The sequence below is a fragment of the Dermacentor variabilis genome, chromosome 3 (assembly GCF_050947875.1).
Source record: "Dermacentor variabilis isolate Ectoservices chromosome 3, ASM5094787v1, whole genome shotgun sequence".
Lineage (NCBI taxonomy): Eukaryota > Metazoa > Arthropoda > Arachnida > Ixodida > Ixodidae > Dermacentor > Dermacentor variabilis.
The window spans coordinates 215703111-215725685 of record NC_134570.1 but is presented as its reverse complement, the minus strand read 5'-3'; the positions used below and the strand labels follow the sequence as shown (position 1 = coordinate 215725685).

Here is a 22575-nt window from a genome sequence, read left to right as displayed (position 1 = left end):
TTGTGGATGTGGCGCTTGCCATCCTTTTGACGTTCCGGCGCTAAGAGCGGTTCTCAACGAGACGCAGGAGATCTTTGCTCCGGAGTTGGTCCGATGGTGCCGGATTGGGTTCCTTGGCTTGAGGAACCGTCGACCAGGCCATGGCCTCCGGGTAATAGCCACGTTGAGGCAGGGAGTTCGGCATGTTGGTGCGGAAAGCGGCTTTCTCGTCGCCAGGTGCCGGCGCAGCCGTTAGGCTTAGCGGCGGCGTCGCAAAGGACGAGTGAAAGTCCGCGCTAAATTGGAGAAACATTTGGCCCAACTGGATGAAAGTGCTGTCCATATGTGCCGGGCAACTTGTTGCGTCGGATGGATGTAAAATTTGTGGTGTCCGACGAATTGGTCCGTGGCTCCTGTCTCAAATTGAGGGAGCCGAGGGGACATGCGTCCGATCGCTTCACTCGCCGGACGCGGGCCCCCAACCGTGAGGGGGAGAGTGGGCGGGAATGATGAGATAAAAGAAGGTGAAGTTGCTATAGTGGGAGCGAAGCGAACAGGTAGGCTAGAGCTCAGGGGGCCGGCCGGGTTGAGAGCCAAAGGTGGACCGCATGGTTTGGCAGTTGTGGGGAGGGTGCGTTGAACCTAGTTCCTGAAGCGACGCTTCAGTCTCACCGAGAGCCCCATTGAGTCGAGAAATTTGACGACGCTGAGCAGTGCTGGAAGCTGCTTGCGATGGGAGGGGAAAATGATGTCGAGCTCTCCGGCATCAGGAAGACCCAGGTGGTGGAACTCCTTAGGGAGCTGGCGTCGACGCTGTAGGTATGCCGGGAAGCCCAGATCGGCCAGCGAGGGTGACATGGAGTCACGGCGATGCATGGTCTCTTCATGGAACGCCTCAGGCTCTAGTGCGTCAGCTGGTGTTCGCTTTCGACCACTTGGCTCCGTCGATGCGAGCTCGTGCACGGCTTTCCGGCTCAATTTGTACGATTGCATTAAAGGAACAGGATACGGCTATATAATCGGACAATTGTCTACTGTAGCCTAAGCTTTCTCTGCCACCGCAAAGGCCATGGGTGTACGCGCACAAGTTAGAAAAGAAAAAGTGGGAAAAAGAAGCGAAAACCGTCACAGCCGAGCCAAACAATGCTTACGCATTAGTAGACAATTCTCAGAAGTTCTATAGCTTTTTTTTGCTCATATGTTGTAATCTGACACCGTCCATTACAGTGGAACATGCACCGCCATCGTAGCCTGAGTAACTGAGTTCGAAAGTTGGAGCCGTCGGCAACCTACTGTTCTTTTTAATTCATAAAGGTGTCCTTCGGCCTGGTGCTCGCCTACTCATGGGAGGTCTCAAGTCGAAAAGGAGACTTTAGAAATTTAAAAGGTATATATCCTGGTCCCAGACTGGCGGGATGCAATCGGGTCAATGTGCATACCAGGGGTTTAGCTTCGGATTTCACTGTGCACCTGGCTAGGAGCTTGGTTATTCCTATTTCACGGGTAGATACGTGGCGCCAGCGCTAGTCTGCTTTCCACGCCATCGGCGGATGTTTGAATATTTCGGCAATTTCTGGGTGGACAAGAGGCACCCAGAGACATTTCTGAAGACAACGTCTTTTTTGGCGGCTTTACACGGGTCTAGTCTGCGTAGAAAGCGGGGATCCATCTGGCGTCTATGTTAAAAAACGCATCTAGAAGTCCTTAGCAATTAACCAAAAATATCAAAATGCACATCTTAACGAGAGAAGCGAGAATCAGTCGCACAGTAGGTAAAGTAAATGTAATGGGCTTGATTATCGCAAATATTAACCCCTATGTAACCACATTGCTCCACAGACTGCGCTATCTTACGGATCTCCCGCCTGTCCTCTTGGTCAAAAAATTAAACAAAACCGACGCCAAAGAACACAACGTCGGCGTGCATGCGCGTATAAGAAGCGAATGAGACATTGCGACAAGAATAAAAGAAATGCAGGGTCCGGAGAAGTATGTTAGGTCTTACAATGGAACAAAAAAAAAATCAAATAATGTGACAGTATCGCGCATGATATTTTTTCACTGAATTTCGGTACATATGAATACACATACCAAGCAAGTCCACCTTGTTTACTTTGCATCGGTTTTTGTTGACATGCGTTTCTTTTATATTTTAGATGAGAACCCACATTCACAGCAGAGCACTTAGCCGGGAATCATCTCTGTTCATTAGAAGGGCCACTGTGTAAGTGGCGGTACCGAGATTCGAACAACCTACCGCAGATAACGTGAATGCTCTCCATCACCGTCACTACGTTCTTCGATGAGGTGCAACGTGTATAAGTGCGCTCCTGAACTACACTGCAACACGGTGAACGCAGTTTAAGACGTGGATCATGAACATGAAAATGGTACCGGCGTTATGCTACCGCATTGAAAAGTTGTTTTCTTTACATTAGGCAAGCTTAAAGCTACTTTCCCGGTATTAGCAGTATACAGGCCACCTAAGTTTGATTTGAAAATATGTTTATCCGAATTGTCTACATTTGTCACTAAATACGCTCGTCATAACATAATTATACCGGGAGATATAAATAGTGATATCACCAAACCAAGAAAACAGGGAGTCGCTGACTATGTAGATTTACTTGCAGCCCACGGTTTGGTACATCTCATACGCGATTTACAAGAACTTGTAGCTTCTCGTCTCATGAGATCATGTATTGATCAATAGCGTCGAAATGTCTGCACTTTGAAACTGATGCTGTAGTTATACATAAAAAAGCAGCAAATCATTGTTTCGCGGCCTTATGTGTGACAGATAATATCGCTCCTGAAGATGACGTTAATCACGTGGGATATTTCATAGACGACAGGAAGGTAGATAAGTTAGTAACTGTCGATGGACGACATTAGACACAACCAACCATGTGATAACGTATAATCAATTGGTGGGTCAGTTTAGTACGTTCTTTTTACTATGCCGGGAGATATAAACAGTGATATCACAAAACCAAGAAAACAGGGAGTCGCTGACTATGTAGATTTACTTGCAGCCCACGGTTTTGTACATCTCATACGCGATTTACAAGAACTTGTAGCTTCTCGTCCCATGAGATCATGTATTGATCAATAGCGTCGAAACGTCTACACTTTGAAACTGGTGCTGTAGTTATACATAAAAAAGCAGCAAATCATTGCGTCGCAGTAACGTAAGAAAGACATGGAGCTTGCTGAATCACTTGGCGGGAATGTCTAGATGATGGCTTGCTGAAAACATTGTCACCTGCAGAGTCATTGGACATTGCGAACTCCTTTAAATATGCCTTTAAACTATCGCTAACAAAACCAAAACAGCAGTCTTCTAGACCTCTGAGTTTAAATTACTTGCGTCAGATTTTTCCAACCTCTACTATTCTACCATATATTAATGCAAGTTACCTGTAGAACTTGATTAACGCAATTGCACTCAACAAACCGGCAGGTTATGACCGAATAATAATGACTTATCATGAATTCCTTCTGTCATCAGACAATTTTCAATGGGCGATTGCCGGTTTCCCACTTCCCAGGTGGTCTGCCCATCATACATAGGCTCGGTCTTCAGAAAAACGAGGTTATGTTGCTCAAAAAAAGACTAGCATTGACTTCCCATTGTTATCGGTATAGCCATCTAGATATTGTATGTGGGCATTCATGTCACCTAATAGGATAATTTCAACATCATTCACGAAAACCATAATATCAACACTTAGGCATTTCACTAACTGTTGAGTCTTCTGTGTGAAATTATTCCCGGTCGACAAATAGGTTACGTGCAGCCAAGTTTTCTTTCCACTCACTGTACCTGATTACCAAAGATGCCCTTGATATATTGAATTTACTATTTTTCATTTGCGACGCTCACGGATGGGCATTGCAACTCTTATCATGAATTCCTTCTGTCATCAGACAGTAATCCATGGTTAATTACCGGTTTCCCACTTCCCGCGTGATCTGCTCTTCACACTTATGTCTTGTATTCACTATAACGAGGTTATGTTTCTCAGAAATGTCTAGCATTGACTTGCCGTTGTTGTCAGTATAGCCATCTAAATCCTGTATGATGACATTCATGTCACCTAATAGGATAACTTCAGCACCATTTCCGAAATCCTTAATATCAGCGCTTATACATTCCATTAACTGCTTAATCTTCTCTGTGCAATTATTTGCGGTCCGCAAATACGTAACGCCCGGCCAAGTTGTTTCCCGCTCATTGTACCTGATAACCAAAGATGTTCTTGACATATTGAATTTACTCTGTTCCATTTGGCTCCTGATTGATGAGCATTCCGACTGCCTTTCCCTTTCTTTCCGACTCAGTTTTATTGCACCCTTCCCAAAGATAGTTGTCAATCACTGGCGGCGCTTACGAGTCTCTAAGATGCGTTTCTGTAACTGCATACACCCCTATTTGTTCTCTATTTCAGTGCTGCTCAATCTCTGGCCACTTTCTTTTTCTTCTTCCACCCTGCATATTTATGCAGCTTAGGGCATGGCGAGCTATCTTTCTTGTTTTCCTCCTTCTTCTATTATTCACGATGCTACTGCTCTGAGGTTCCCCTAAAGGACATTCTTCATTACTACCTACACTGACTCCTTCAGCGCCCGTAGGCCCCATAAAGAAGAAACCGCGCGACAAGCAAGTCATCAGCCCATTTCTCGTCCAAGACTGTATTTCAAGTGGATCCCCTCTCGATCAAAACAGCCACACCTTCTCACTTCTCTGTTTACTTCGGCAACCTTGAAACCTTTCTCTCGGCTCATTGTCCATATCATCTCATCAGCAGCCACTAAGGCTCTTTGTATGTGACTGTCAGATACAGGCACCTCCATTACCGTGCGCACCACGATCGGCCCCTCAGGGAATAGCTCGCGCAGGTCGTCCACCCCCTTCGCCAAGCGCTGGGCTAGTCCTGTCCCATTCCTGTGTAGGACGTCATTTAGCTTTCCTGCTACCACGACAAGGTTGAGTCCGTGGGCATTTTCCAAGAGCTTTGCTTTTGCTAGCCCATGACAGAACCCAGCGTGAGTCCTGAAATGACCCTACCGCCACTCTTTTATCCCCTTTCACCCTCGCCAAAATTGTTTTGAGCACCTAGCCAGGGTTCAGTCGCCGAAGATCACCCTTTCATTTGTGTTTTGTATTTATTGATTTCTTTCTTTCTGTACATCAACAGAAAGGGAAGCAAAAGCAAAAGGCTATACAGCCTGACAGAGGCTTTTGCTCCGAGATACTGTTCAGGACGCAGTAATACTACAAGCAGAGAAACAGCAACATTATACAATAATTAACATAAGATAATCATTGTACAATCTAAATTGTCTCTATAGATATATAAAAAACAAAAAACAAGAAATGTCATAGAGTAAGGAAGACAAGCAAATCGACATACATATATTGTGACAAGCAGTAACAATAAACAGTGTGCCCTCAGAAATAAAACACACAGTCAATATTGAACAAGATAAAAAGTAAATACACATGGAAGATTTAATCAACACTTCCGCAGTATTTAAGCATATTCATTGCAGTTTTCTAGAAGAATTTGTTTAAGTCTATTTTTGGAAATTTGTTTATTTGGGTCTAAAATGTTGTCAAGTTCATTAAGTAGGGTGGGAATTTGGGGCAGAATATGCTGCCGACCATAGGTAGTTCCAATTTTTGTAGTTCTGATACTTTGTATACGGAGGCAGTATTGAACACATCGAAAAAGAACTGTACGTGGGGTATAGCTGATTATTTTGGATATGCAAAAAAGCTTGAGATGATAGATTTGGTTAGCTTGCAATATAAAATGTTTTGAAAATAGCGGACGCGTGCTGAGACCTTGCGGGTGACCATAATGTCCCTCAAATATTCGTAGTACCTTCTTTTGTAATGTGAGTAATGTGGTATAATTCTGTGCTGTCGTTGTGCCCCAGATCAACACGCAGTAACTGAGCCTGGAAGAGAATAAATAGTGCATAATGTAGCGCTTCCTTAAGCTAAAGTGGTAATAATCGACTTAATTTATACATACATCCAACAGTCTTACCTAATTCTAATGCTAATTTATTTATATGTTCATTCCAAGACAAGTCTTCCTGGGACCATACGCCGAGAAATTTTTGAACCTTAACTTCCTGGAGCGTCTGGCCCTCAAAGGCAACATTTGAGCTTATATTCCGTGGCTTATTGATAGGTGCAAACAATATGTACTTAGTTTTATTCGCGTTTAGCCGTAACTTCTTGAGTTTAAGCCAACAAACAGCTTACTTGATTTATATTTACACTCCTTTCAAGGTTAGAAATGGAAGCACCATTTAAGAGTTATGTTAGTGTCATCGGCATACATAATTATTTGAGGAGAATCCGGAGTGTGACACAGGTCGTTTACGTAAATTCTCTCCGTCTGCCGAGGCCTCTTCTTGCTTCCTTTTTCTGTGTGATTCGGACTTGACAGAGGGCATTAATCCTTGCATTCCTGCTTTATCCTTTGTGGCGGCCTCAAGGTTGGTGCAGCTCTTCCCAGCTACCTCCTCCCTACGTTTCACACATTTCACGTGATTTGCTGACACCCTCTACCATGTCACGATGGGAGGCTGCGTTTCATTGACATGACCATTCTATTTCACGATGGGTTCCCTGTTCAGCTTTTCCTCCGCCGCTTGAAGTCTGTTTTCCAGCGCCTTCCATGCATGAAGCTCTATATTTACCTCATTTGGGAACTATTCGACCTGTTTCACTAGGTCATGGTGCAAATCCTCCATTTCCTTAAGCCTCGCATCGGCATCGCACTGTCTGCCAATTGTCTTGATTTCTTCTCCGTTCTCATCCTTCCCTCGTCTACCTTGAGGGACCCCTCGCACAGTGCCCGCTTTGCTGTATTTCTTGTCATGTGTTGGAGTTACGTATTTCTAATGCAAACACCGTTGCTTCAGAGCACGTACCTTCTAGCAAAAGTCGATACGCACGCTATGTAAATCCTTAAAATGCCGCAAAGTAAGCCACACAGACTTATGTTATGACAGGTGTTCGTAGGTGTAGAACCACGCGGCCACGCTCTCGCTGTCCTACCGTAGAATCTTCGCGATACCAATGCGCAACAGTAAAACCACTAATAGTAATTAGTCTTGCCACTTCCAAACTAGTACTTAAAGGCTACGAAGATTTAACGTCGCACACGGTTTCACATGCTGAAGCACGTGGCACGAAAGGACGCTCCGACTATCGTACAAAACTAAATATACACGAAAGACACCCGCGCACACGAAGAAAAAAAGACAAAAATAAAGCTAGCCAAACATTATTTCACAGCTAAAAAATCGGCAAATTAAAAACATAAGCAAGCTCAGAGTGTGCAAAAAAAAAAAAAACTTGTGTTTTCGTTGCTGCCGCGGAGCCATCGCGCGGAAGAACACGGATATGTGCACACTGGGCCGTCGTTGCCGGGTTTGGCTATATATCGCCAAATTGGTGAAAAAATTTCGGCATCCACTTGCGGGAGTTGGCTATGTGGCTGTATTTGGGCTATTCCAAATCTGTGACTTGGCTTTGTTTGGGATTTTGGTCGCACCCTAATCCACCCCAAAAAAGTCACTCTCACCTAGTAGAAACAAGTATCAAAGACTATGTTTTAGCTGGCGGAGTCGGCAGTGCAGTTGTGTCTGTGTACATGCGCGAAATGCCGCGCCCGCTATCCCCTCTCTGCACAGTGGCACCGTTGTGCGAGCCAGTGGCTTATCGCTCTCCCCTCTCTGCACAGTGGCACCGTTGTGCGAGCCAGTGGCTTATCGCTCTCCTTGCCACCGCGCCACCATGCGGGACGCAACGGTACCACCCTTCCGATGGTACCACAATACGGTCCCACGGAGCGGTTTATATAAACTTAAGCGTAACTGGCCAGCTCGCGAAATCGGCTGTGTCTGAAGCAGCGGAGCAAGTGAGCGAGGAGAGCGTCTAGGGGTGATTGGAATCGCACGCCGCGGAAAGTACGAACTGGGCGTGGGGCAAAGTAAACCCACCTAGAGGAATTTGGAGGTAACGTTGAGCGATGTCTGGAGGAGGAAGGTAGGCTTGCGCTGTGTTCTCAGCAACGAATTTGCGTTGAAGCGATAGACAGCACGAAGGTTCTTTCGAGCTGCTGCTGTCGCGATTCTTCACGAGTGTTTTGACAGCGAGTGCTCGCGGTCATGGAGTGGGACGGGTTCATGCTGCCTGTGCACACTGACACCAGGCTAGCTTATTTAGTTAGTAAGCAAGTGCTTACAAGGGGGCGTTCTACTCTGGCGGTGGCTACGTCTGGCGTGGCAGCCCGAGCCCCGTCTTGAACACGATTAGCGATGCGGACAGTGTGGGCTTCTAAGTGCACCGAGAGACGATAGCGCCGTGTGTGCTACAGCACCCGTACGCTTGCGCGTCACCTGCGTTCACGAAGGGAAACGTCACTGTGCCTTTTACCACAGGTGCGTTTGCAGTTCACACCATCCTTCTTTTACTTTTCAAGTAAGCATAACAGTATTCTGAGTGGTCTGTGTAAAGCAGACTCTAGGGCTCATATAACTCTCCGCTAATAATTTTGAGTATAACTTAAGCTTTCCGCATATAACGTTTAAACTATGTGCCCTATGAGCTAACCATAAAGAATAAAAGCTTCAGCGAAGTTTATTTGGATGCACACCTTACTCAATTAGTAATGTTAACAAAACGCGTTACTGGCGACAGAACTAATATCTTACGAGTCTCGAGTGGAAATTGCCTTTCACATACCTTCAAGAAAGGATTGATCACGCACTTGCTCACGCTGAGATTGCTGTCAATCTTAAACGTGGTCAAGAGAACAAAAATGGAATTGTTTCTATTGCTTTTTATAAATATTGTTCTGTTCTGCAACAAACTGTGAAAATGAGCAGCAGCAATAGCCCTCTTCGTCCCACTGTAGAACGTTTGTGCCAAATATTATGCGCGGGTGTGGCTTTTTAATTTTTTTTGTATCTGAAGGAGAAAATATGAGCGAACTATTTTTCGCGGCTGATAGCTCTTCTTACAGTGTGCAATTCTCCCAGCACCCGGGCTCAGTGCTGTAAAAGTGAGATTGGAAGTACTCAGTTTGCTTTCTTTTGTGTACTTACCGAAGCGTTTACTCCAGGAATCGTGCGCACTTAGGTTGTTTTTCCAAATAGTTACTCGCTCAGGATTGTTATTTAGATGAAAATATAATATAAGCACATAGGACATTCAGGTGCGTATATAATATGCGTTCATATGAACAATCTGGACTCAAACAACCCTTGTGCCAAACCTGTTAGCTTGATGGAACAAAAGGTGGCGATTGCTTCGAAAAACTCGGATCACCGGGCATCCTACGTCCTCTGCGATTCAAAACAGGAGGTATCGGTAGCTGGGATGAGTTTATTTTTTTTTTATTGTTATATCTAATAGAACATTTAAACCGGAAAGATAACGTGTACTGTAAATAAAAACGTAGTTCTTTTTCGCTGCAACATAACATATTAGAAACCTGTGCGTTTTTCAAACAATAGATTATATGCTCGTTCTCATTTGAGCGCCGGTGTCGTCATTATATACCACATCCGTAACTTTGGTAGACAATGCAAACTTATAACGAAAGTTAACTACAGACGCTTCGGCAACAGTTTTAATGGGATTGCAACGTCACCCTGTTTGGGATTGAGATTCGAATAATGGAATTGCATGGTTACCCACTTTGGAGTACGATCATCATCATGATTTTTATTTTCACCACTGGATACAAGGTGAAAAGGGGAGAGCCGGAAAAAAAGCCGAAATTCCTTCGCCTTGACAAAGCTCTGACCTTCAGTGTTAGTGACCTTTCTTTATATCGCGGATTACTGCGTGGTATAAAGAAAGGTCACTAACACTGAAGATGCTAATAACTTAAAGAATGACCTAAATAGGTAAGGTAAATGGTGCCACGACTGGCAGATGGAAGTCGACGTTCACAAAAGAAAAAAAATATTTCTTTCTCTACAAAATTCAGCCAAATAACGCATCACTACACCCTGAATAACAACCCAGTTGAACAAATATCTAACTTGAAATACCTGGGTGTTCATTGAGCGTCTGTTTTTTCGCGGAACTTACATATTGACAGTGCAGGAAGCAGCGCTTTTAAACTTACTCTGATTCAGTAGGCATAACTTGCATTTCGCCAAATCTGCTACTAAATTTTAGCTTACAATGAAATATTCCGCCCTAAACATTATTATGCTGCACAAATCTGGAGTCCTCACTACACGTGCCTCATAACTAAACTCGAATTTTGTTAGAACAAAAGAGCCCGTTTCTTAACAAAGAAATACTGTCCGACATCTAGCATTACCGACATTAATATGTCCCTAAACTTCTCTACAATCGCGCAGACTACTGTCTTTTATCTCTCTCAGAAAATCTTTCACAACGGTTCCCATCTATCTGTGCTTATCCTCTCTGCACGTCGAATAATTGCACGACTAGACCACGAATTCAAATTAGAACCGTTCTTCGCCCGAACAAACTTGTATATATATTCGGCTTTAGTCCTCGCTGTTAATCATTGGAATCAACTATCACAAAATATTGTCTCTATAACAAACCACGACGAAACCACTCCCAAATTACAACTTGGTGTCTGAATGACTGTATAATTGTCTCAGATTTTTTATGTGCGTATATTGTCTTGTTAAAAACAATATATACCATGCACTATTTCGTTCACTTGACTACTATTTCAGGATGTGAATGCTCAGCCTTGTTATGTTATTCTGTTATGCTTTCCTTTTTAGTTCGTAAGATTTGTCTTTATATTAGCTTACGTTCGTCTCTATCTATATATCCTTTCTGTACTTGATTGGTGAGTTGATTTAATGTGTGTATACTACTCTCCCTCCCCCCCCCCCCCTATGTATTGCCCTCGGGATTTTAGGGTACATGAATCAATTTCTTCGTCTAATGATTGGCTTCTTTTCCTTCGCATAATAGCTATGCACCTCCCATCGCAACTAAGATCACCTGTGCGCTATTTATACGAGTTTTGCAGACTTTGATAGATCAGTTTAACGCTCTTGTTTCTATAGCTTATGCAAATCTAATTTATTATCTACTAGTACTGTTCTGCTAAACAAGAATATTGAACTTTCCATGGTCAAAGAGATTCTTACAATAGTTATTGTAGCTTTTCTTGTTCTTACGTTAAGCTATCTTTCTGTAGATGTGCGTGCAACGCCCGCCTGCTTTGCTCTTGGTGAGACTGCTAGTACCGCAATTAAATAAATAGGTAAATAAATAAATAATTCTCACGTGCACACTAAGCAATGTTGCGACGTCAATTTAATAATTCAGATGGGTGTACTAATAAATTTGTCTGTTTCTTCCTTTTTCTTCCAGAAAGTAAGGATGCGCCCTTAGTACGTGCTCAACCATTGCACTGAAAAAGGGACTGCGGTTGATGGCAGTGGATGACGAAATTTCACAATCCCTTATCGAACTCCAAAAGTCAAGTGCAACTTAAAAATAAAGTCCTCGTTTACAGTCGCGGAGAGTATTTGCATGTGTTTTTTACAAGTATTCGCAAGAGCGGTACATTGAAACGACAATTCTTTGTCTGTTTTATACGCTAGAAGTAAATGAGTGCAGGAAACAGGTCGAAGGCGAGAGTCCTTTGTTATGTATGGTAATACTAATAGTTATTATATACGTTCCAATTTATTATGCTTCATCCGCTGTATGAGCTACAATTCTAATATCTTATAAGTTGCAGAAGAAATAATTAACTGCTAGAGTTGCTCGCTTGAAGAACCGTGCATTTGCGCTCAGTGAAACGCCTCAGTGCAAGATCCAGGAAGTGATGCGATACAGTATAAGCGCGTTGCGTGCAACCTGAGCACCAATCAAATTCTTGCGTGGAGTCATGTTTAAGCGCGGAGTGCACCTTTCTTAGTCAAGTTCCTGTCTAAGACAAGCTTCCATAAATATCTGTAAAATTCTTATCTAAGACAGCCTAATTTGCTTTTGAAGCGCGTCCTTTCTTTTTTGCTGTACTCACAAGCAAGCTACTTAGCTCCATAGCCTTGCCGATTGTGCTTCTTTTATCAACTTGATTTTTTTCCTTTTCATGTTCCATTGGCACTCTCCTAATCAAATCATCCTGCTAACCCTTAGGTAACATATTGTCAGTGTCAATATATGCAGGTGCAGCAATTGCCCCTTTCTAAAATTTGTGAAACGTTCTAGAGGAACCCATATTTCTCAACATACAAAACAAGAACAACAAACGAGAAGGAAGGGAACTAACCGAAGGGCCCGATTTTTTTATTAGTCATATTATATGAAGCCAACAAACACTGGCACAAAGGATAGGCATGGGGGAAATGACTTGTACTTAAGAAATTAAAAGCAATTGCTGGTGGTGCTGCCATGCCCGCAGCTATGTCACGGAGTGTTTGATATGGCTGTATTTCTGTGGAAGTTGCTACTGTTATCAGGAGATGTCGCAACAAACCCCGGCCCTGAACTAAAGTACGTCGTTAAGCAACTGAAGGAAATTGCTGCTGATATCAAAGAAATAAAGGAAGAACGTCTTGCCGATATAGGGACCAAATAAGATGCCATAGCACTTCTAGAAAATAAAGTACAATGTTGTCAGACCGAGACTTCCCGCATGAGTCGCGTAATAAAAACAATGGAGCAATAAATCAATGACCTTGAGAACAGAAGCAGGAGAGCTAACTTAATAGTTTATGGCATACTGGAATTCGAAGAAGAAACAAGCGACAGTCTTGAGCAGATAGTCAGCAGAGATATCATACAAGATATCCTAGAGCTGGACCCAGTTACCATAGAACGCATACACCGGCTAGGCAGACCGCAAGCGAAAAAGACTAGGCCGGTAATTTTTAAACTTCTAAATTCCCGCGACAACTCGGCTATATTGAAAAAAGGTTTTAAACTTAAAGGCTGAAAATTTGCCATTGGGGAAGATCTTTCTCCTAAAATTCGGGACATTAGAAAGAAACTATGAAACAGTGCTAAAGAAAAACGCGACAAACACGACAAAGTTTCCCTCGCCTTCGACAAACTGTACATTAACAGTCACGCCTTTGTTTGGGACGACCAAATCGATGACAAAGTACCCCTTAAAAAGCGAAGCGGAATCAAGCAAAATAAACGGCCCGCCAATGACACGGAGAAGAGATCGATAAGACAACTAACAATCGTAAATGCAAATTCAAGAAGCTTACTAAACAAAATAGAATCTTTCGAAAACCTGTTAACTGATCGCGGACCTGATATAGTCGCCGTCACGGAAACGTGGCTTTCACCGGATCTTTCCAACCATGAAATCATTCCACCGAACTATTCAGTCATTCGAAAAGATAGGGGTTCCCGTGGTGGTGGCGTGGCTCTTGTGATAAAGAAAAACCTTCCATTTGTTTTACTGCCACATGTGTCAGGTGCTGAAAGCGTGTTTTGCAGGATTCTTTGTAGCAGTAGTACTATTTGTGTGGGTTGCTTTTATAGAAGCCCCTCTTCGGGTGATGAGAGCATTTCTGCCATTCTTGAGTTTCTACACCGATATGCTAACAGCTCTAGGATTATCCTTATGGGAGAATTTAACCCTCCAGACGTATACAGACTGGGTAACTATGCATCACACATCTTCTTCAGAAATTCTGTTTGATCAAATGTTATCATTTAACCTTCACCAAATAATCCTAGAACCGATGCATAAGCAAGGTTCAGCAAACAATATTCTTGACCTTATACTAATCAGCGATCATTTTTCAGGGCACCAAGCACAGACAAATTATTGCAGGCACTTCAGATCATAACATACCGCTATGCTTGTTGCCTCTGGAATGCTCGATAAGAACGCGTTGTAGTACGTTTGTAGTACTCAACTTCAAGAAGGCGGATGACACCAGCATTCTAACCCACCTTGAGCACGAATTTCAAGCCTTTACTGAAATAACCTCCGACCCGTCAATCGTTGTGTACACAGCCTGGCTTCATTTTAAGAATATGGTTTTCTACTGCGTAACTGTGTTCCGCTAAAACACAAGCGACCACAAAGAACAAGCCCATGGATAACTCGGGAACTCATCCACGCAAAACGTCATCTAAAAAGGATACGTAACTCTATTAAAAATCATGGACCATGCCCATCCAAAACTAGCAAACTAGCATACGCACTAGCACATTTTCGACAAACTGCCAAAGAAGCTAAGGAACATTATTTTCATGTAACGCTGCCTAACTTTCTGACAAACAGCCCTCAGAGATTCCGGAACCACTGTCGCCCCACTAAAGACACGTTATCGGCCTTGCCTCCTGAGGAAAAAACCAACAACGCTAATGCGTAAATAACTATTTTCACTCGAACTTCACAAAAGATGACGGTAACCTATCAGACTTGAGTAGCAGTTCAGCATAGCGCATCGATCCTTTAATCATATCTGACGCGGGTATGCAGCGGTGGCGTAGAGGTAGAACACCCGCCTCGCGTGCAAGAGGTCCGTGGTTCGAATCTCGGTGCCGGCAATTTTCCACCGGATTAAAAAAAAATCCGCGTGTTGATAAAATTTCGCAAACAGGCCTGGAGTGTGGCCTGATCCCGGTGACCAGAACCGGTAACGCACTCCCTCACCAGAGCAGGATTGGCCACCCTGGTGAAGTACTTGGCCACAACCTCCTACATGAGCACAACAATCAAACCCCGGGCCTCAGTCCCCAGCAGCTACGAAGCAACTGACCACGGCGGCGGTCAGACCTGCGACGCAGCAGAGGGTGCTAAGAATCACTGGCTCGGGACAGGCCGCCATTGGAATATGAACCTGGAAACGTTTAACGCTAGAACGTTATCTACTGAGGCGAGTCTAGCAGTGCTATTGGGAGAATTAGAGGGCAGTAAATGGGATATAATAGGGCTCAGTGAAGTTAGGAGGCCGAAAGAAGCCTATACAATGCTAAAAAGCAGGCACGTCCTGTGCTATCGGGGCATAGCGGAGAGAAGAGAACTAGGAGTCGGATTCCTGATTAAAAAGAATATAGCTGGTAACATACAGGAATTCTATAGCATTCACGAGAGGGTGGCAGGTCTTGTGAAACTTAATAAGAGGTACAAAATGAAGGTTGTACAGGTCTACGCCTCTACATCCAGTCATGATGACCAGGAAGTCGAAAGCTTCTATGAAGACGTGGAATCGGCGATGGGTAGAGTGAAAACCAAATACACTATATTAATGGGCGACTTTAATGCCAAGGTAGGAGAGAGGCAGGCTGGAGACAAGGGAGTGGGGGAATATGGCATAGGCACTAAGAATAGCAGGGGAGAGTTATTAGTAGAGTTTGCGGAACAGGATAATATGAGGATAATGAATACTTTCTTCCGCAAGCGGGACAGTCGGGACCCGGAGGAGCCCGAACGGTGAGACTAGAAATGAAATAGACCTCATACTCTGCGCTAACCCTGGCATCATACAAGATGTAGACGAGCTCGGCAAGGTGCGCTGCAGTGACCACAGGATGGTAAGAACTCCAATTAGCATAGACCTGAGGAGGGAACGGAAGAAACTGGTACATAAGAAGCCGATTAATGAGTTAGCGGTAAGAGGGAAAATAGAGGAATTCCAGATCAAGCTACAGAACAGGTGTTCGGCTTTAACTCCGGAAGAGGACCTTAGTATTGAGGCAATGAACGACAATCTTGTGGGCATCATTATGGAGTGTGCAATGGAAATCGGTGGTAACTCCGTTAGGCAGGATACCAGCAAACTATCGCAGGAGACGAAAGATCTGATCAAGAAACGCAAATTTATGAAAGCATCTAACCCTACAGCTAGAATAGAATTGGCAGAACTTTCGAAGTTAATCAACAAGCGTAAGACAGCTGACATAAGGAAGTATAATATGGATAGAATTGAACATGCTCTCAGGAACGGAGGAAGCCTAAAAACAGTGAAGAAGAAACTAGGAATTGGCAAGAATCAGATGTATGCGTTAAGAGACAAAGCCGGCAATATCATTACTAATATGGATGAGATAGTTCAAGTGGCTGAGGATTTCTATAGAGATTTATACAGTACCAGTGGCACCCTCGACGATAATGGAAGAGAAATTAGCCCAGAGGAATTCGAAATCCCAAAGGTAACGCCAGAAGAAGTAACGATAGCCTTGGGAGATATGCAAAGGGGGAAGGCAGCTGGGGAGGATCAGGTAACAATAGATTTGTTGAAGGATGGTGGACAGATTGTTCTAGAGAAACTGGCCGCCCTGTATACGCAATGGCTCATGACCTCGAGCGTACCGCAATCTTGGAAGAACGCTAACATAATCCTAATCCATAAGAAAGGCGATGCCAAAGACTTGAAAAATTATAGACCGATCAGCTTACTGTCCGTTGCCTACAAACTATTTACTAAGGTAATCGCAAATAGAATCAGGAACACCTTAGACTTCTGTCAAGCAAAGGACCAGGCAGGATTCCGTAAAGGCTACTCAACAATAGATCATATTCCCACTATCAATCAGGTGATTGAGAAATGTGCGGAATATAACCAACCCTTATATATAGCTTTCATTGATTACGAGAAAGCGTTTGATTCTGTCGAAACCTCAGCAGTCATAGAGGCATTACGGAATCAGGGTGTAGACGAGCCGTATGTAAAAATACTAAAAGATATCTATAGCAGCTCCAGAGCTACCGTAGTCCTCCATAAAGAAAGCAAAAGAATACCAATAAAGAAAGGCGTCAGGCAGGTAGATACTATATCTCCAATGCTATTCACAGCGTGTTAACAGGAGGTATTCAGAGACCTGGATTGGGAAGAATTGGGGATTAAAGTTAATGGAGAATACCTTAGTAACTTGCGATTCGCTGATGATATTGCCTTGCTTAGTAACTCAGGGGACCAATTGCAATACATGCTCACTGACCTGGAGAGGCAAAGCATAAGAGTTGGTCTAAAAATAAATCTGCAGAAAACTAAAGTAATGCTTAACAGTCTCGGAAGAGAACAGCAACTTACAATAGGCAGCGAGGCACTGGAAGTCGTAAGGGAATACACCTACTTATGGCAGGTAGTGACGGCGGATCCGGATCATGAGACGGAAATAATCAGAAGAATAAGAATGGGCTGGGGTGCGTTTGGCAGGCATTCTCAGATCATGAACAGCAGGTTGCCATTATCGCTCAAGAGAAAAGTCTATAATAGCTGTGTCTTACCAGTACTCACCTACGGGGCAGAAACCTGGAGGCTTACGAAAAGTGTTCTACTCCAATTGAGGACGACGCAGCGAGCTATGGAAAGAAAAATGATAGGTGTAACGTTAAGGGATAAGAAAAGAGCAGATTGGGTGAGGGAACTAACGCGAGTTAATGACATCTTAGTTGAAATCAAGAAAAAGAAATGGGCATGGGCAGGACATGTAATGAGGAGGGAAGATAACCGATGGTCATTAAGGGTTACGGACTGGATCCCAAGGGAAGGGAAGCGTAGCAGGGGGCGGTAGAAAGTTAGGTGGGCGGATGAGATTAAGAAGTTTGCAGGCATGGCGTGGCCAACAATTAGTACATGACTGGGGTTGTTGGAGAAGTATGGGAGAGGCCTTTGTCCTGCAGTGGGCGTAACCAGGCTGATGATGATGATTTAGATGGTGATGATGTTGATGATGATGATGATGTTGGTGACGCGGGTATCCTTAACATGTTGCTCACCCTTGACCCTAAAAAATCATGCGGACCACATGACATTCCAAACCATTTTCTAAAGAGATACGCAGAGTGGTGCAGCCGATACTTGGGTCTCAATTTCGAAAATCCCTATTTCAATCATCCTTACCCGACCGCTGGAAAAACGCGAAAATCATCCCAATGCAAAAAACAGGAGATACCTCATCGCCCTCTAATTCTCGACCAATATCTCTCACTTGCACAGCTTGCAAGATGCTGGAGCATATCATCCTTAAACACCTAACAAACTTTCTTGACACACAACTTTTTAATGCCACGCCAGCACGGATTCCGCCATGGATTGTCAAAGGTGAACAGCCGTAGCCAGACTGATATAACATTATTAGACCTTTCAAAAGCATTTGATTGCGTATGCCACAGTAAATAATTAACAATATTGCGAGGTTTTATAGGCAATGGGGAAATTTTAGACTGGATAACAGATTTCCTAAAAACCGGACACAATTCGTACTATTTCAGCATGTGGAATCTGCGACAGTGCCTGTCACATCAGGCGTCCCCCAAGGATTCCTGTCGTGGCAACTGTTATTTTTAATTTTCATTAACGACATAACCAGAAATATTGACTGTAACGTCAAACTGTTTGCTGATGACTGCATCATGTATCAAACAATTAACATCTACGAAGATCATGTTTCGCTTAGCAACTCACTAGACCAGCTAAATAAATGGTGCAAAAAATTTCAAATGACGATAAACACAACTAAATCAGTTTGCATGACGGTAACAAGAAAAAAACAACCTTACGACTTTCGGTACTTTATTAACGGCACAATTGTAGCGAAAGTTCACCAGCATAAATACTTAGGCATCACTCGAACTTCTGACCTGAGATAGGACGCGCACATTGCCAACGTGACATCGAAGATATTATGCAAGCTATTTTATCTCCGAAGATGTCTGCGCCTCGCACCAACGTCGACTAAGTTTATCGCATATACTACTTTCGTTAGACCGGTTTTGGAGTACGGCAACACAGTTTGGTTTCCCCACTCAGTAACTAAAATAAGTAAACTGGAAAAAGTACAGCGCGAAGCGCTGCGGCTTATTTACGACAAGAATAACCGCACAGACTCACGAACTAACCTCGCGGCTATATCGGGTTTAGCGACGCTCTCATCAAGAGCGAAGCAAGCACGTCTCAAATTTTTATTTAACTTGATTCCCAACTATTATAAGATAGACCAAACAAAATATATGTGTTTTTCACAAGTACGATCATCGAGACATTAACATGTACACGCTTTAGCAGAATATTCATGCCATAATGACACATTCACGTTCTCTTATTTCACCCTCGTGATAAGGGAATAGAATCGCCTCGATCCTTCAGCCATTTCAGCAGACTCATTATCTCAGTTCGCATCACGGTTTGAATCCATATCAAGCAATCAGTAACGCAGTCTTAATCACATAATATGCTTTGCAACTCTTGTAAGGTATGCTTTTTGTATTCTTTTTTTTGTTCCTTTACGTTCCTTGTTTGGCTTATTGACACGCAATTTGTATGTGCACATTTATTACCATGTATTTCATTTTTGTATGTCCACCTGCTATGGTGCCTGATAGGACTGGCAGTATTGAAAATATTAAATAAATAAAATGCGCTAGTTTTTCATTTATTAAACACAAGTATTTCCCCTATGCTTGTCCTTGGTGTCAGTGTTTATTGGCTTCTTATGAAACAACAACAATAACGGTATAATGAGCAGCATACAATAACCCGCTCCTTCAGTTTGCGGAAAAGTGCACTGGAGACAAGTGGAGTCTTCGCGCACGCAGGGGCAATAAAAGTGGGATTGGAACCTTAGTTAAAACTATATCGATTAAAATCTTAAATGCAAGTTTTTGATGAAATATAGCGCATAGATCTTCAGTTTCACGTCAATAAAAGTCGCTTTCTTGTATACACGTTACTCGGCGACCTGGGCAGTGAGCTAATAGGGGCAAAGCTATTACGAAAGCAGTCTACTCAACTAACTAGGATCAGAATGATGACGATCCGTCAGCGGTTGGCTTCTGCAAAAGGGAGTGATTTGTTTTATCCCTATTTGCCAAGAGTTCGTGTCTAAAACATGGTGGCCTCGGCGTGTTTCTGACTCCGCATTCACTTCCGGCGCCCCATAGAGGTCCCGAAAGCACAGCATTCGAGATATGTTTTTTACGACAATATTACCGTCGTCGAGACAGGGACTCAGACAGTGCCTACATCATCATCATCAGCCTGGTTACGGTTACGCCCACTGCAGGACAAAGGCCTGTCCCATACTTCTCCAACTACCTCAGTCATGTACTAATTGTGGCCATGTCGTACCTGCAAACTTCTTAATTTCATCCGCCCACCTAACTTTCTGCCACCCCCTGCAGCGCTTCCCTTCCCTTGAAATCCAGTCCGTCATCCTTAATGACCATCGGTTATCTTCCCTCCCCCTTACGTGTCCTGCCCATTTCGTGATTTCAACTAAGCTGTCATTAATTCGTGTTTGTTGTCTTTTCTTATCCCTTAACGTTACACCCATCATTCTTCTTTCCATAGCTTGTTGCGTCGTCCTCAATTTAAGTAGAACCCTTTACGTAAGCCTCCAGGTTTCTGCCCCGTACGTGAGTATTGGTAAGACACAGCTGATCATATACTTTTCTCTTGAGGGATAATGGCAACCTGCTGTTCATGATCTGAGAATGCCTGCCTAAAACGCACCCCTGTATACATATAGGAGGTTGTGGCCAAGTACTGCACCAGAGTGGCGAATCCTGCTCTGGTGAGGGAATGCGTTACCGGTTCTGGTTACCGGGATCAGGCCGCACTCCAGGCTTTTTTTTGCAATTTTATCTTTTTCAATCCGGTGGAAAATTGGGCGGCACCGGTATTTGAACCACGGTCCTATTGCATGTGAGGCGGATGCTCTACCTCTACGCCACCACTGCATGTTCATAAGGACCGGATATGAACCTTCATAAGAACATTCATAAGAAGTACCTACATAAGAGCGCCTAATTTTCGCGCCCCATCGACGTAATCTTGCACAGTGCCGAGAAGCCGCCGCCGCACTGTAGCGGGGGCCAGCGCAACACTCGCTTAGGTGGGTGCTCTGCTGAAGGCGAGATTGGCTGCTTTCTGGAATGGAATCTTCACAGCATAACGTCTCCCAGCCAACGCAATCTTGGATTGGCGCAACAGAACATGGAACATATATTTGAGCACATTCCCCACTTGCGTCATGAAAGCTTTGTCGACTATAGTACAATAAAAATGCGGCAACGGAAAGAGGCCTTGCCTGCCGGAGAACACAGCTTTTGTCCAGTCGTTTCCATTAGAAACAATCACACAAAATAGAAGCGCGACATTCTGCGATATCTTATGTACTGGCGCATCAATCCAATGCCGTCATCTAGCTCTCTCAAGTGGCCTCGCAAGCGCTAAAGTATTCGACCACACAAACAGCGGTCAGCTTGTCGCAGCCACATCTGCCCATCAAATAATCCGTGTCTCATCAAACGTGACTGTTGTCGCCTACGCAGCTTTAGGTGAGTGACACACTGCTCACAATGACGCCGCATCCCGTGTGCGTGAACAACGTTACACTGCGCATATTCCTTTTAGCCGCGCTTAGCTGTTACTATTTGTGTTACATGCGCGGCTTTCTTGCCGGTGATGTCGATGGTGGTGGTTTATTCGCGTATCCTTTGAATCGGACTGGAGACATATAGTCGCCTCCAACGTGCGTCCATACGCGCTACAACGCCCCAACTGTTCGCACAGCTCTGCCGCCGAGACCCCAATCTCACCTTCTCCTCGCTGCCATTCCATTTCCCCCGTGCACTACCGGCGGAGCCCTCTGCACATGCAAAGCTAAAAATTGCAGTTCAGGTGGTGAGAACTGTGGTGTCGGCGAAATGTTTAAGGCCTCACACTTTCCCGAAAAACGTTATTGAAGTTGCAATAGAAGGAATATTGACGCTACTCTTGTCGACACCATTGCTGCACTTTCAGCGATTGATGCCCGTATTTACCGCAAAATAGGACAAGAGACGGCGCCGCTTTCTGTACTGTACCGTCAGACTGCCAACGCGCAGCACGTCGAGCCATCCGACGCCTGCACCACGCGTGTCAACATTCAGGAAGTCCTGCATGTCATCGAATTCATCGTGTTGCCATTATGTTCCCATAACATCATATTAGGCTGGGACTTTCTCTCCACAGATCATCAATCATCGACTGCGCCTGCGCCGAAATCTAGCTGCTTCCGTTTTTGACAGATCTGATCACTGACCACCAGGACCCTTGTCGCAAAATCTCCGCTTCAGGAGACACCCTTATAGCTGCCTGGTCTTCTGCTCTTGTGTCTCTTTTCACTCTCTAGATGAAGCCAAAGTACTCCTCGCAGCGTCTGAACTCTTAGTTCACCACCGATCACTGCCCCCTGCCGTTCGCCGTCCTCGAGTTCGAAACTGGTGCCTTTCTCACGGGCGTGACGCAAAGCCATTGGCCGAACCGATTACTCTACGATGCCGTGAAATCATGTCGAGGCATCGTGTCCTTAGTCACTGCCGCGTTCTTTGACGCCAGCTATTGCCAGTGACCTTACGACGCCGTAGCGCGCCGAATTTCTGCCCTTGCTCCAAAGCTTCTCTTCCTTTTTTGACTGCCAAGCAGCATCACTCGGCCGCGCAACGACTGTTTCGCACACTATCGACAATGGGAGCCATGAACCCATTCGAGAGCGCCCGTACCGAGTACCGGTGACCGAAAAGTGCGTTATCGATGACCAGGTGAATGATATGCTCAAACCCAGAGTCGCCCAGCCTTCGAGTAGTCCTTGGA

The 22575-nt window shown here is 44.3% G+C and overlaps 1 protein-coding gene across 1 annotated transcript in view; it reads left to right on the top strand.

Annotated features, from left to right (window-relative positions):
• Positions 1-11530, top strand: part of LOC142574420 (receptor expression-enhancing protein 5-like) — a 208947-nt gene extending 197417 nt beyond the window's left edge. The window contains exon 5 of the mRNA XM_075683507.1: positions 11390-11530. Coding sequence (XP_075539622.1) covers positions 11390-11396 — 7 coding nt within the window. The 3' untranslated portion in view covers positions 11397-11530. The remainder of the gene's footprint in view (positions 1-11389) is intronic.
• Positions 11531-22575: the final 11045 nt, after the last annotated feature.